Source organism: Delphinus delphis, chromosome 7 (assembly GCF_949987515.2).
Source record: "Delphinus delphis chromosome 7, mDelDel1.2, whole genome shotgun sequence".
NCBI classification, from domain to species: domain Eukaryota; kingdom Metazoa; phylum Chordata; class Mammalia; order Artiodactyla; family Delphinidae; genus Delphinus; species Delphinus delphis.
The window spans coordinates 55,364,823-55,381,474 of record NC_082689.1 but is presented as its reverse complement, the minus strand read 5'-3'; the positions used below and the strand labels follow the sequence as shown (position 1 = coordinate 55,381,474).

The following is a 16,652-nucleotide window of genomic DNA, read 5'->3' as shown; positions in this document are numbered from 1 at the left end:
TGCTGTCCAGATACAGTGGCAGTTTGGCAAAGGCCCAGAGCAAAATGTGTTTTGTGATTCGACATTTCAAAATGAGCATCTAGGGGTAGGGGGGAGAAGGGGCTGTGAATTTAGAACTGAACGCTATATCCACCAGATGCCATTCAAATGAAAGCAGGCAAAAGAAACCCCCCTTTAAAACATATATATATTAAAAGAAGCAACTTAGAAGTACTCAAACTATTACATGATGATATTTTAGCAGTTATCTTGTAAAAATCTTAATGTATATTAGCTTGGAGGACAGATTAAATTTATACGGATAGCAAGGCAGTGAGTGTCTTGAAAACTAGAATTTGGCAGGGGATTAGGCAACCTAGAATGAGGATCAGGTGCGGTATCCATTACATGGAATACTTTTTCTATTACGCTCTGGTAGCTTGCTCATGAAATGCATAGGGGTGGTGTAATATCTTTGGGGAGCAGTGTGATGTAATTATATAATCAGGAGCCAAAATGGTTCTCTGGTTCCTGCTGTCCTTTCATTAGTTTAGAAGAGAAAGTGAACGTATGGAAAAGCAGGTCTATGTGTTTTCTTGATCTAAGGCCTTTATGTCTCCCCCTTTTACTTTGTAAGTCTCCCATTTCATTACTTACTAAAATCTTTACCAGAGGGCAGGAGGAGGGGAAAGGTAGAGTTCAAATTGCTTCCCTTTGCGTGTTTTTCCTCCACATCTAACATCACTAGCTAGTATCCTAAGACACTTCTCTTAGAGCAATGAACACTTTGTTTTTTAGTTAATTATGTTTTTATTGCAGAAATAACTGAATAATAAAGTTTCTGTGTTGACAATTTTATTTTAAAAGATTGAGTTGGGTCCACTGATACACTTAGAAATATATATAATTTCATTTGCATAGCAAATGGGAATGTTAATAAATTATCTGGGGAGGATAAAGTAGCCCATATTAAAGCTGTGTGTGCCCTTCATTTTAAAATTTGGAGCTGGCTGTTGGCTTTAAGTTAATTTTATTCTATTTAAGACATTACCTGTAATAGTTTTTAAAAATTCAAGTTGTAGTAAGAGACTTAGAACCAAAAACAATGGTCCCTCATCCTTCCCCTATCCTGATTCCCAAAGGCAACCACCTTCAGTTTTCTTTTTTATCTAATTTGGTAGGTATTTTCCTCCATATTTCTGTATAATAGACACATATTATAATTATATATATATAATTATAACTTGGTTATTCATCCTTCCTGTGTGCCCAACACTGTCCTAAGAGAATTACAACCGTTTAACTTACTTAATTCTCATAAAAGACCTGTGATGTAGGAATTTTATTATCCACCAGTTCAGATGAGGTAACTGAGGCACAAAGAAACTTATGTGCCCTGGGTCTCAGACAGTGCCTACCTGATTGTCACTCTAAATATTATTCGCTGCGGAGCCAGTTAGGTATCCAATTATTGTTTCCTTTGTTATGTAAATGTTTTCATTTCCTGGAGTTAAGATTTCTTTGAACATCTAAGTCGACTCACATCCTGTACAACTCTCCAGTCACACCTTTTATTAGATCCCTTCCTGTCCCAGGGACTTGCTGCTTTGGCCTGCTGCTGTTCTTTGGTCTGGATTCTCTGTCTGCTGTCAGCTTCTCCCTCCTGGGGTTGGTCTCTTATCTCCTGCATCCCACATCTCTCTCTTTCCTTGTTTTTCTCTCTCAGTTTGCGGGAACACATCTGCCAGTGGCTTCATGAGAAAGGGTGTTAATATTTCTTTTACACCTAGGAAGTTGATTTTTTTGAGGCTTTGCATGACTGAAATGTCTTTAATCTATTCTTCTACTCAATTGTTGGCTTGCCTAACAATTCTGGGTTGCAACATTTTCAGTCAGAATTTCGAAGGACTGCTCTATTGTTTCCTAACTTCCAAAGTTGCTTTTGGGAAGTATAAATCATTCTTATTCCTAATCCTTTGAATGGTACTTGATCTTCTCTCTTTTAGAATCCTCTATGCCTGGGGTTTGCCAGTTTCACAAAAATCTGCTTTGGTTTGGGACTTTTTCCCCATCACTGCTTGATAAACGCTTTCAATCTGAAGGCTCATTGTCTTCAGTATAATGTTCTTGTAATCTTTTTTTTTTTCCTTAATAATTTCTACTTCACTATTTTTTCTGTCCTATTTTGAATGGCGCTCCAATTGGTTGGACATTGGATTTCTTGTACTGATTTCCTTATTTGCTTTTTCTTTTTTTTTTTTAAACATCTTTATTGGAGTATAATTGCTTTACAATGGTGTGTTAGTTTCTGCTTTATAACAAAGTGAATCAGTTATACATATATATATGTTCCCATATCTCTTCCCTCTTGCGTCTCCCTCCCTCCCACCCTCCCTATCCCACCCCTCTAGGTGGTCACAAAGCACCGAGCTGATCTCCCTGTGCTATGTGGCTGCTTCCCACTAGCTATCTGTTTTACATTTGGTAGTGTATATACGTCCATACCACTCTCTCACTTCGTCCCAGCTTACCTTTCCCCCTCCCTGTGTCCTCAAGTCCATTCTGTATATCTGTGTCTTTATTCCTGTCCTGCCCCTAGGTTCTTCAGAACCATTTTTTTTTTTTTTTTTTTTTAGATTCCATATATCTGTGTTAGCATACAGTATTTGTTTTTCTCTTTCAGACTTACTTCACTCTGTATGACAGACTCTAGGTCCATCCACCTCACTACAAATAACTCAATTTCGTTTCTTTTTATGGCTGAGTATTATTCCATTGCATATATGTGCCACATCTTCTTTATCCATTCATCTGTCAGTGGACACTTAGGTTGCTTCCATGTCCTGGCTACTGTAAATACAGCTGCAATGAACATTGTGGTACAATTTCCTTATGTTCTTGTCTCTTCTTTCCCATTGCCCATATTGACTTTTCTCCCCTTACTTTCCAGGAATAATAATATTTTAAATTTATAAGCATTTTCCTGTCTGCTGCTCCTTTTCTAATAGCATGCTATTCTTCTCTCATGGATACACTATGGTCTCTTCTTTTTTTTTGCGGTACGCCTCTCACTGTTGTGGCCTCTCCCGTTGCGGAGCACAGGCTCCGGACGCGCAGGCTCAGCGGCCATGGCTCATGGGCCCAGCCGCTCCGTGGCATGTGGGATCTTCCCGGACCAGGGCACGAACCCGTGTCCCCTGCATCGGCAGGTGGACTCTCAACCACTGCGCCACCAGGGAAGCCCTGGTCTCTTCTTTTGAAGATATTAATTATAATTCCTTGAAATTCTCTTCTGTCCCCTGAATTGTCTGTTTCCTCTGAACTCCTTGTCTCTGTATTTGGTGGTTTCCTCAAATGCCTGATATCCTTGGTAGTCTACTTACTCATGGAAGAGTAAAGCACTGCTACGCTCGCCACACACGCATACTTGGGGATGGTGTCTGTAGATGGCTAACCTCATCGCAGGGTAAGCACACGGCCAGCTGGTCCTGCTGCAGGTCCCCATGTGTCAGTATCTAAACTCACTTCCTCTGGACTTTCCAATCTCGTGCTTGGTAATGGCGTGAGCACGGGTGTTGGCATTCTGAGAAAAGAGTATGTAGCTTCTCACCTTTGAGGATATAGACTTTCACTTCATTCTCTTACTTTCAAAGTGCACCTCACGCTAACTTTTCTTTAACTGGTGTCCCCAAGTCTGGGGTTCAGTTTCTTTGGCAAATACACTGGCTTCCTGAATAGATGGGGGAAGAGTAGTTCTCTGACTACATGGAGAGGGGATGGAGACTTGGGGACTCAGTGTTTTCATTACCCCCTCGCTCCTGCTCGCCCCATGTTTATGGTATCTGATGCCTCTGGTTCTTGTGCTTTGACAGCTCCTGGGGGAACATTGTTTCTCAGGTGTACCCCTTCCTCCACTCTCTGCCCCTGAAGGCACTTGGGTTGGACCTTCCTTTTCTTTGTTAATCTACGAACCTACCTCCCTCCATGAAAAATGGAATTTGTGTCCATTTCTTGTTCTCCTTGTTGTTTTGGGATAATTTTTGAAAGGATGAGGGGATATAAATGTCTTTCTCTGTCATTTCTGTCACCTTGAAAAGGTAAGTCAGTTTCGTTGGGTTTGGATCTTGCTACTACTAAGTAAATTCTAAAAGTCCCTCAAGTATGAAATAATTATCCGTGATACTCTGGAAATCAGTGTTGTAAACACAATGACAATGCACTGAAATTTAGAGAGATTGTTGCCTGTGAAAATGCTACTGTTTAGAACTAGCTGATGAATTAGAACAGTAAGAATAGAGGTGGGATAATGTCAAAATAAGGTAATTCAGCTAGAAATTTAATTGGAAGATAAAATCGAATGCCATCTAATAGACTCACGTTCAGAATGCCGAATCACTGTTACGCCATTGGTTATCACGCATTGTATGATATGATGGACTATGTTTTGCTGTAAGGTTCTATGTAGCCACTCCTGCCGCCCCCACTACCCCGTCCCTTCTTGGAAACCCAGCATCTAGCTCTTAAACTATTTGTATCATCGATACTTTTGAGAGTTTAATAAAAGCCACGGACCTTCTCCTCTGAAATTACTCTATGATTTTATGGTGTTCAAAGAACATGGAGCCCACCCCTGGATCCTTGGAATAAAGGATACCTCAAGTACAGCACACACACCATCACACGAAACATATTTACCTCTCTTGACTGTGGTGCCTGAGTTACTGAAGCAGCACCTATCTCTTGACTGTGACTTAAAGCTGCCTGGTAAGTGGTTTCAGAGAATCGTCAGGCCTCAAAAGTATCCACCTGCCACTAAGTGTCCATTTGCCCCTCCCCACCTTCATCCATCTTCTTTCTAGTCCTATCCATTCTGACCTACACTTTACACACACTGAGGAGAAAAAGTCAACTGCCACTGAAGACAATATACTTTCAACAGAGAACAGAGTGGCAGTAGGAAGTATATTTTAATGTGTTTCTCCTATGCTTAATTCTATTTTATTTTCAAATAAAATGATATATTTGCTGCTCCTGATCCAATAATTATGGGTTTTATTGACCACTACTTTATTCTATCCTCTCACCTGTATTCCCCCACGGTCCATATCAGAAATATATAGGTATGTGGTAAAGCAGTGAATACCATATACCTAAGTAAAGAGATAGCCATGGCATATAGAGCTAGTTCCCATGTCACCCTCTCCAGAAAAGCCTGTGACTACCCTCTGAGCAGGTCTCCTGTGACAGTCCTTCACTGGGTTAAATGTATACTGGGATAACCTTATTCCCAGCCATTAGAGCATATAATCACTGGAATGCCAAAGGACCCAAACAATAAGATTGATTTGAAGGGTTTCACTACCCAGTAGTTTCCTATCACTTAGTCAACATAAAATTTAAACCAGTGAGGATGTGCATCAAAATATTACCAGTAGTGGGATCACAGATGACTTAAATTTTTTTCCTTTGTGCCCAAAATTTCCATAAAGAATGTTTATTCATTAGAATACATATACATTATGTGTGTGTAGGTAAATTCTTTTTTGTTTTAGAAGTAAGCCCGTGTTTCATCAAAATGTCCTACCTTGGAATAAAACAGTGACATCCTGAAAAGTGTCCATTCATTCATTTATTCATTGAGCAAATGTTGATTCAGCATTTACTCCACTGCAGGCTGGAACGGAGAGCTAAGGAAGAAAGGTGCATCTGGCCCTTGTTGCGCATATAGTCTGGTCATGCCTTGTGCCAACCAGAACAGTGCCATGGAGCACCCTTTTCTAGTGAGAAACTCTCCCAACATCGGTTGCAATTTGTCGCAGAAAGTGATGGTGAAAGTGGCTAGCTCCTGCTTTGTTTCTGGAGACGGTGCATCATGGTCTGCACGCCCGTTGTCATGTATGCAGCTACGGTGCGGGAATCTGAGAAAGTGATGCCAGAAATTCTGCCTTCACGTTTCTTTTTGAACTTGTCTATCAGAGGTACTGAATGACGAGGAATTTCCTGGATAATCCTGTTGATTCTGAGATCTGGCAGATGGCGGACTAAGAGGGAGAGAATCCGGTGATGTACTGGAAATTCCTAACGGTCCCAGAAATTCCAAACCGAAGAAGGTCCTTGGCTCCAAATGCTCCTCCGTGGATGCTGGCAGCCGGCACTGCAGTGGAGTCTTCCACGGATTGGCTGAGGTTAAGAGAGAGCATGATGGGCTTTTGTAGAGCTTTTCTTCTCCCCTTCATCTTTCTCTTTCCTTGGATTAGAAGGGCAAAGAAGACTGCTCAGACCATTCCAAGAGGTTTGGAAGAACATAGTTTCTCAAGGAAGTGCCTTCTCTAGAAGAATCTGCACACCATATCCCTAATCGTGTCATCATGTCTCAACTGATCTAAACATGACTTCATACCTTAGAAGTGATGTGAGCTTGGGGACGAAAGGTAGCATTTAGAGAAGCATCATTTAATTCCTGGTGTTTCTTAATTTCTGGTATGCAGTGTTGCAGGGGCCCTGTCTGGGGCCTTTGTTTGGTACATTATTAAAATCAAATTTACTGTAGCCAAATAATGCTCGTTGAGGGTTTCATTGTAAATGCCACATACAAAGTGTGTTGGTCTTCTAAAGAAAGTCCCAAACTACAATGCTGATGGCTGGTCCAGCTGTGCTAGACCATCCTTCACATGTGGTGTCTATCAGTGAAACTCAGATCTCCTAACAAGGACGGAAGGTTCTGTGAGAAGGGTGCCTCTGTCACCCTCCCAACTCAGCCCATATCCCAGCTGACTGGATCAGAGTGGATCAGAGTAGTAAGAGCATTAAGCCCACAAGTTTGGGCTTCACGGGCATTTACAGCAAGTCCAGCGTGCTTTATTTTGGGATCTATTTTTTTGCTTCAAGATGGAATGGCCACCTCTTAACATGTAAATCCTGGGGGCAGGCTGATGGATACCAACCTATTCAATTTGCTCCAAAGCAGTGATTTTAGGCAGAGGACTTTCTCAAGCTTTAAGATAGAAGTAGATTTCATTTGCTTACCAAGAGTGCTACGAACAAATTTATGCTTAATGCCATATCCTATCTTCCTTTTAAAAAAGATCCTGTCTTTGCCAACCAGAGATAGTGGGTAATGAAAACACAAGGGGGAGAAGAACAGATATTCACACAAGCGCAACCTTCCATTGCAGGAAAAAACCCTACTGGACAAACCATAGCATCTAGATTTAACGGTCATACTCCCTTGGTGTTTACAGATATGTTTGTCTGCCAATATTTGGGTCTGCTAGGCTGAAAACAAGGCACTTCAGTCCCATTTTCAGGTCCAGACACCAGAACCTTACCAGCTGTTAGGGGACCACCAACCACCAGCACCATGTTTACATGTCTCCTTCACAAAAGCATGCGATAACAACACAAACCAGTTGTAGTCTGTCTGATTTCCACAGGAGTCGGATACTTTTGATCAAATTTGCTTCTCTTTCTTCTCAAGATATTAGTCAATTATTGATTTGGCATTAATTAAATACTGATTTAAGTCCACAATAATCCTTTCCTCAAGCTCAGAGTTGGAAAGACCTTACAGTCTACACTTACGTACTTTCTTTTACAACCAGAAGCTCCTGAAGGCACTTATTATCAAATTGCAAAACCTAAGTCATGTTTTGGACACAACTTGTCTCTGATTCTCAAATGATATTGCGAATGCTTGTAAGTCTCAGAATGGCAAGGCAGCAAAACTGGTACAAGTATGTATGTTTGAGTAGATGATGCATGAATTATAAAAAATGAATTGATTGTAATCAATTTTATAAACCATAAAATTTTTTAACCACCTCCTTGACTTAATTTTTAACCTACTTGTTACCCTAATTTTATAAAATCATCTATTTTGTAAAGTTAAAAGCATATGAAAAATAGAATTCTGTATTGAGCCCCCATGTACTCATTACCTAACTTCAGGAGGAAGCCATGTTCCTCTGTCTTGTTTCAGCTACCTCTTCACATGCACGGTTTTGTTTGTTTGCTAGAATATTTCAAGGCAAACCTCTGGCATCTGTCAATACTCTTTATTTCATTCTCAAGAGGTCTTGATGTGGTCAAATAAAAATCGGTCAATATATCTCTGCTCTCATATTTAGATAAAATGTGTGAAAACAAATACAACCAGTAAAAGGAAAATTTCAGAGTAACTATCTTAAGACTTTAAAAATTGAGGTTTTTCCTTCAATTTAGATAATACAAAAAACAGAGCTACATGTATGTAGCATGCATACTGTATTTCAAAAAGAGACAAAAGAAAAACCACATTAGATTCTTAAGGACTCAGTTTGTAATACTAAGAATATATGCGCTTTATGATTTTTTGGATAAAGATAGCATGTTTTTTCATGTTTAGAAATATGGTTTATATTTTATGATAAATTGCGAGTGAATTGAATATAACATGTGGTGTGTGAGCACAGAAAATGAAGCACATCACCTGGTGCACATTAATTGTGCAGACAGACTGTCCTCTCCAAGTGCCACAAAAAAGCGAGGTTGATGAATTTCAAGAATATGAGGCCTCTTCAAAACTTACCCAAATTTTTATTACGCATCATTGAGCTAAAATTAAACACGAGACTAGTGAAAAAAAACTTAAAAGTTCCCAGCTTGACACCCTTAGGTGCCAAGTTTCAGCCTCAAGAAGGTGCCGCTACTAAGTCATAAACCATGAAAAATGACTGGGGCTCTACTCCTGGGTCTCCCTGACCTGGAGGATTTGGCTGGCATCATAAAATACAGAGTGACAGATTAAGCAGTTTACCAACACCGTAAAAATCTCAGGAATAAATTTACTGTAATCAAAAATCCTATATTGTAACTAGGCAGCCCCAGCCCTGAAACCACATACATTTCCTGACAAGCCTGTGTCCATGGACAAGAGCTTATATTCTCCCCGAAACAACGGCACAATTATGTTCATACACTTTTACAGTTTATGTGTCCTAAGAAAAATACTCAGCTCTGGCTGATGGTGCAGGAGAATTTATTTTCACTAGAAAGGGAATGACCCATAACTCACGAATGGCAGCGCTTAAAGTGAGTTATGGAGGGTACTCTCCTGTGTGAGGAAATGGATTGCATTATCCTTCTGCCCAATTGTTTGTTTGATTATTAGCACACCAGGTTCTTAAGTATGTGCGGCTTTGCCTTTTTCCTTTTGTAAAATAAGTGTGGAAAAAGGGAATGTCGGCTAGAAGCATGGGGTACCTCACTGGAGCTCTGAGAGGTGGCAAGAGAGAATAAAAATAGAACCCTTCTTAAATGATTAAAAGCCAGAGTCTTAAATGTAATTTAAACACAGTATTCAAATTGATTAGCTCCATAGTGCCCAGTGCTGGTATTCTGCAAAAGCATTAAAAATCACTCCTTTCCTAAATTAAAAATTTGCCTTCTTTGAAGTTACATTGGAATTCAAGATATACCTACATGATGATTAAAGAATTGGTATTTCTTACATACAGATTTTATTGTATTATTCTGATAATGCTGCTATTTATTTTAAAGTAAATATAACTAGTTACTACTTACAAGGAAATGCAATGTAAAGTGATGTTTGATGATAATAAATACGATTATTGTTTGTTACTTTGTTACTGTGAGTTACAGAACAAGACCGCAGATCTCTTTGTACCTTCCAACGTTAGGACCTACAAAGAAACTAGATTTCCGTCAAGATTAGGATCCTGGTTATTGAGCAAAAATATTTTATTTGAAAATTCAACTGGTTCTGTCCTTCTCTGGGTTGGAAGGGGAGGGAGAATTACAACTGTGCTTCTAAGATCTCCTTCCAGAAGGAATTTTCTACCTCAAAAATCAAGGATTTCAATGCAAACGGCAGACAGAGGACAGCACATTATCCTCAAGCTAGTGAACAGGAAGGATTTTTCTTCCTAAACGTCCCTTCTGCTCTGTAGTTTGAATTATCAATAAAACGACTTGGATTATCTCTGAAAATAACCTTGTTGACAACCCAAATATGGACTTAAACGCGCTACCTCCACATTTAAGATTTAAGAAGCCCCCAGTAAATGTCAGGAGGTGTCAATGTGTTTGCTGCAATACTTGGTTATTATTAGTGTTTAACTGCAATTCCCAACCAGCACCAGGCCGCCAGCACCACCATAAATTTTAATGTGATCATGTGCTCATCTCTTTTCATATCCAGTGAATTCTACAAGATCATAATATTCTATATGAACCCTAGCTGAACCTTAGTGTGATAGGAAGAAAGAACAAGATTTCTAGCAATGATAGCTGTTCATCATTTTATAGTTTTTTGAAAAACTGGACACTGAGCAGCACGGGTCCCTGAATAATATGACCCTAAACTGAATCCACTCATTCAGTGAATCTTTATTGAGCCCTACAGGATACTGGGCATGGCCCAAAGTGCTAATGAGTACATTTATGGGATAGTGAAGAATACTGACTCTTAAGGAAACCTGTTTTTCCCCCTGGAAAATCTGTCAGAGCTCATACATCATTTATAAAACCGAAAAATGCCCCTGCAACCTTGGCATCACCACATGCCTTTTTATTTGACAGAATACAAACAAAAGCGTGGTCGGTTCCTGTATCTGGTCTACATTGTGCATGTAAGAAATGTGCTTATCGTCTTTCACTATGTATGTGCTTGCTGGAATATTTATTCTACAAGCTTCTATAAATAAAGAAAATTTGTATAATTATTCTTGATCTATCTGCAGTTTTTATTCCCTGTTTTAACCACAAATAGTAACTGGCACTGCAGACTGCATTTATCCAAGGAATTAAAAATATTTAGTAAATTCTAACTACCTAAATATCTCTTTAGAAGCAAAGAATAAGACTGAAGCTTTCATTTTAATATTTGGAATTTCAGGCCAGAGGCTTGTAATAATTTAATAAGTCATTAACAGGATTCCCAGTGAACTAAATTTCCACCGTTTATACATCAAATTGCCTATCCTACAATGCAGTTTGTTCTTTTTCTTTTTAATTTCTAAAGGAACAAAACCTCTTTGTTACCTAGACATGAGGTGGAATACTTTTGCAAAACATGATTCTGAATGAATGAATTCACTCATTCATGAATAACTTTATATTCTGTGTCTGAAATTATTTTAGGGTTAAAGGTTGGGAAGCCGGTTCTTATATGTATAATTTGCTCTGTTGTACATCGTGTCATAGTTTGCTCATCAATGACACACAAATGTGCATCTTCCCATTCCCAGAGACAATGGGCTTGGAAAAATACACACCCACAGATGTTAGACACATGGAGAGTGCCATACTATTCACACTAATAGCTCTGCGGGCAAGAAGGCAGCCCTAATACAGGTCCATCTTGATAGGAGGGGCTCTTTTCGGCACACTGGCTTTGTTGGTGTCTCTTTTAAGAAAAGAGTGTGGCGTGTGTGTCTCAGTACTTCTTGTCTTAGAAGAAAAGAAGCATTTTCAGGGAATGTTGGTAAGGTTTCCGCCCCCCCACCCTTCTTTCCAGGCAACTGGCTGGGAAACTTTGCCTTGGAGTGCCATCTAGAGGAAAATTTCGTGCACATGCGCCATGCTTTCTTGGTTTTGTGACTCAGGCTGAATGAATGAATCCAGGGGTTAATGTATGATGATTTTTTACTTTCATTTTTTGGTTCTAACTCAACACATGCAAATGGAATATGGGATAACTAGAATGTAAATAAAATCACTGATGAGAACAAAACAGTGAAAGACCCTAACAGTTTTCAGGAGTACCTGAAGCATTAGTGCCCACTCATGGAGAAAAGTAGGTTATCATTTTGCCTACTTTGCCTACTGAGGTCGTATTCCAGAAGTTAGAATTGATGAGGGAATTAAGTTCACTTTTTCTTCCCTGATCAAGTAATATTTGTTATTTCTATAATTATTTTCTTAGTGAAAAAATTCTGATTGACCAGGCTGCCCATGGTCAAGTTGGAGAGGAGACTGCTTGTGTTAGGGACAAACAAAAGTTGACATTTTCAACCTACTGTAACCCTTAGTCAAGTTCAGCAACATTTAATGAGCAGAAAATAATATCTTTTCCAGATGTGGCTATTCTATTCAATGTGAGGGAGAAAAAAATAACATTCACCAATGTATTTTCCCCAAAGTCATGTTTTTATTTTGCAACCTCTGCCCACCCTACTCCCCAGCCCCACCCCCGGCCAGGAGAACTTTAATAGTGAATTCTTCTCTTTTTGAGCTAGTATTAATACGAAAACAAAACCCAGACTTTCTCAAACAGTGATACTCTTCAAGGTTGCTGAGCGGACTTGCAAAAACAACTATACCCTTGAAATATTTTGGCAGTAAGAGTACCTCCATTGTGGTTGACATAGGTTGAGAGTTCTGCTGTCTTCAATTTCTCAAAAAGAATCAAGATTGTCCATATTGTGGAAACATTTACCGAAGAAAACTGGGTGTGGATTCCATTTTCTCCTAAGTGTCCACCTGACCCCGAAGCTCTTGCCAGCTTCCCCCATCCCAACTATTTTAAGGCTTGTCGTAAAATCTATTTCTGCTTTTGACATCTCCAATCCTTTGTTGAACAAGGTTCCCACTTACTTATTTTGGGAATTCACCACAAATCCATATGTTTTCCAAAATAACAGGTTAATAATTTCTTTATTAAATGTCCTCTGTGAGCCATGTACATAAACTCTACACACAGAAAGTTATTCCTTGTCTACTGAGATCTGATATGGAAAAGCAAGACGAAAGCGTTTTTGTTTTTGTTTTTTTCATGTAATTTTGGCACTTCAGCAATTAAGGCTCACAGCTCAAAGCATCTTCCTTCCTCATTTGGCTGCTTTCATGGTGTATGTTACAGCGAGATGGGGCCAGTCCAGTTTTTCCAGGTTATTCTCCTTGCTCCTTAAGCAGTTAAGGACCCAAAAAACAAGTCCTTGAGTATAACAATGAAGACATTTTGGTCTCATCTTCTTATGCTACATGTGCATTTGAGTTCAAGTCAATCCAACACAAATTTGTTGAAAACCTACCAAGTACATGATTGAGTATAGGGTGCTGGTGATGCTCTCAACAGATAGATTAATTAAGATTATTGCAAGAACAACAAATTATCTCTTTAGCCTCAAGCTGCTTACTTTATAGGAGAATGAGAGATCTTTAACTTAAAATACACAGCAGAAAGAAAGATGTGTTGTACTAGACACAGTGCAGAGAAGTAAGTAATTACTGATGATTGCTGATGATTACTGAAATTATTGATGATTAATGGAAAGCAAAGACTTCACGGGAAAACTGGCATTAGATCAATGCCTTTTAAAGAATGAGTAAAATTTTAGTAGGTAGAGAAGTGGGCAGAACATTTCATGAGGAAGGAATGGAAGTCTTCCTTCATGTGGACCAAAGGAAAATGTCATTTGGAGTTCCTTCTTTTGGGTTTAAATTTTAATCTGGGTGCAAAGATGTAAGGTATTTGGATTTATGTTATGAGAATCCAAAATAGGTCTCCTCTTTTTTGTGAGTGTGGTAAATATGTTTACACACACACATATGGGCACATATATATGTATATATCACCAGGAGGCCAAAGAAACCAATATATTTAAGCCAGAGACCATTTTACTTGATGATAGCTTAACAGTGTAAGTGCAAATAAAACCAAAACAAGCCTTATTTTTTGCCAGCAAATGGAGGTGAATATAGGATTTTGTTTCAGTCTTTGCCACAAACATTTCCTTTTAGATTAAATTCCAATGCTTACGTCTGGCCAGCTGCCCTGGCTGTCCCCATTAAAACAGACTGGCCACCTTAACTGAGTTACGGCACCTGGAGCGAAGGTTTGAAGCCTAGTGTACCCTTAAACCCTGAGAGCATTCACTCCTACTCCTTCCTTCCCGGGGCCTCCTTGGACCTTCTCTCAGATAAGCATCTCTCAGGATTCCCGTGTCCCTGGGGGTAATGTTCACACACCCCGTCTTTGGCTTTCTACCAGCCTAGAAAGTCTTATCCAGTGGATCTCTTTGTTTAGTCATTCATCCCCATATCCTCTGCAAAAAGATTGCTTTGAAAATCCAAGCATTTCTTTTGTTAAAAAAAAACAGTTTCCCAAGATAAAACATTAAAAAGAGACTAAAGCAATCATTCCAAGACTACACCTGCTTCAAGGTGTCAGAGATCTTACAGCCTTAAAGCTCAGAGATCATTGTGAAATATATACTCCCATCACCAGGGTAGGTAACTTCCAAAATAAAATAAGTCACAGGGCAATTTGTCAGAGAAATGGGAACGTGAAGAGGAAGCCTGTAGGTCCTCACAAATGACAGATGACCTTCCATCGTCACCGAACACACTTACAGTTAACATTGCGAACATCAGCTGGCACACGTTGAAGGCATGTCTCCAGTTGTGGTATAGAACCATCCGATAATTTTTCCTTACTGTCAGAAGCCACCTACACAGTGTCTGAAATGGGAAGGGAAAGATTATGTCAGGAAGTTGTATGTATCTCCGGTGGACCATTACCAAAATGATGTCTTCTGTCTGAGTAATCCTCAACCATTGAAGTCCTGCCACAAGCATCTCACAGGATTCTCACGGTAATCCCACCAGGTGTGCAGGGAAAGTATTAACTTCCCCAATTTTATTCGGGAAACCTGAGGCTCAAAGTGGCTACCATATTGTTCCAGGTGCACTCCTGGGATCGCCCATGACAGAACATCATACCTCATAGTCGATTTTAAATTTCTGTACCATCCCCAGCTCCATGAACATCCGAAGAGCAGCCGTGATCATGGTGTCAACATCGAGAGAAAAGTCATCAAAATGTATGTCGTTGATGGCAAGTTCTGACACCAAAGGGATGTTGGCTGCCTACAAAAGCAGAAGACATAAGTCAAGCCAAGTTCACCAGCTTTCCCAAACCCTTCATCTTGCTCTCCTCTCCTACTTATCAGACGTGCCACATAAATCAGACCTGACCTGCACTTACACTCTGATACAGCTAAAGTCTGAGCTGGAAATGTCTTTTGTTTCTGAACTGCTAATGCCCCAAGCAAATGAAGGGGGTAGGGGAGAGGGAAGCTAATCTGAAGAAAAAATATACACACTGGATCTAGTCTGCAGAATTTAGAATACAAAGCAGTCTAGTTTACTGAAACTGCAGTCATACAGTATATTCTGATGCATATTACAGAGCACTAAACACAAGAAACATCTGGGCAGCCAGCAGCTGTGAATTTTAATTGCCACTATTCAGGAGAAGGACATGGGAATACACCACTTTGCCTTGTTTCTTACATCCTTATATCCTGTAGCTGTGTACTTGCTCTTTGTTACACACATGTTCTGTATATTCAGAAAGATGGAAAGGATCAGACAGCACATTTCTAGTGCAAAATGTGTTTCTTAATAGGATAGAGATGTTTGCAGCATATGTTTCATTGAAGGAATAAATTTGCAATATAGTTTAGTGACATTCTATAAAAACATCACAACATAATTATAATACTGGTCGTACATATTCAGTGTTTTCAAAACACTCACTCATGTTAAGCAGCTGTCAGTCAGTTGCCCTACACAAACTTAAAGGGCATAAAAAGTCTTGGGGAATAATTATTTTTGCTGGTTTCATTGGGCCACTCTTGATAAGGGAATCATTTCTATGTTTTCAGATTATCAGAGACCATTCTGTGTTCATATTCCTAGTCTATTCACTGGGTGTAAACTACCCAAGGAGTAATTTATGCCCTGGGACCGCTTTGGCCGAGCAATGAAATCCAACTCTGCTCGCTCTAAGCATCCCAGAAACCACTGAATCAATCCTTCTTTCTCAGCCCCATGCTCCTCCATAAGAGCAAACACCTTTAGGCTAAAATCCAAACACTGGTTATTCACCACAACATGGAAGAACAATGAACAGATACATACATTATGGGACAATTTGCCTGCTATTCTGCTGATTGTTTATTTTTGTTAAAAATTAATCAGCTTATCTTTCAGTAAATCATTTTACTATATTAACATATTTGTAGAATTCAGCTCCTTGGAATGAAAAAGGTGAGGCTTGTGAAATTCAAACACGGTGGTGGTAGAAATAGTCTTTGTGTGTAGGTGTCCTTATTTGGAGTTCCTGGCCTCATGCTAAGCACTTTAACACCTTGCTTTTTACTTTAAGAATAATTTAAAACCAGGGACTTCCCTGGTGGTCCAGTGGCTAAGACTCCACTCTCCCAATGCAGGGGGCCCGGGTTCGATCCCTAGTCAGGGAACTAGATCCCGCGTGATGCAACTAAGACCCGGCACAACCAAATAAATAAATAAATATTTTTAAATCAAAGTTATACGTGCACATAGTTTTAAGAGTTAGATCTGCAAGGTTAGTTACACACGCGTGCACGTACGTGCACACACACACACACACACACACACACACACACACACACACATACACATTAGCAGAACTCTTCCAGTACCAAAATTTTCCCTTACCTAGAGGCAACCACGTTCAAATCATCTAGATACACTTTTTTGGGTATTTGGCAAAGTAAGGTGCTTGTGATTTAATTTTTAAATTATTTTCTGATTTAAGCACTATCTACTAACTTCCCCCCATTGAAGATGAAGATGAAGCTGTCTTACACTGTACCTGTCAACTTCTGCTACCTCATACACTATCC

General features: G+C 39.5%; 1 protein-coding gene across 1 annotated transcript in view; it reads right to left on the bottom strand.

Annotated features, from left to right (window-relative positions):
- PDE11A (phosphodiesterase 11A) overlaps positions 1-16,652 on the bottom strand; it is a 414,214-nt gene that overhangs the window by 71,036 nt on the left and 326,526 nt on the right. The window contains exons 11-12 of the mRNA XM_060016528.1: positions 14,701-14,847; positions 14,332-14,439 (exon numbers count right to left, since the gene is read on the bottom strand). Of these exons, the coding sequence (XP_059872511.1) occupies positions 14,332-14,439; positions 14,701-14,847 (255 nt within the window). The remainder of the gene's footprint in view (positions 1-14,331; positions 14,440-14,700; positions 14,848-16,652) is intronic.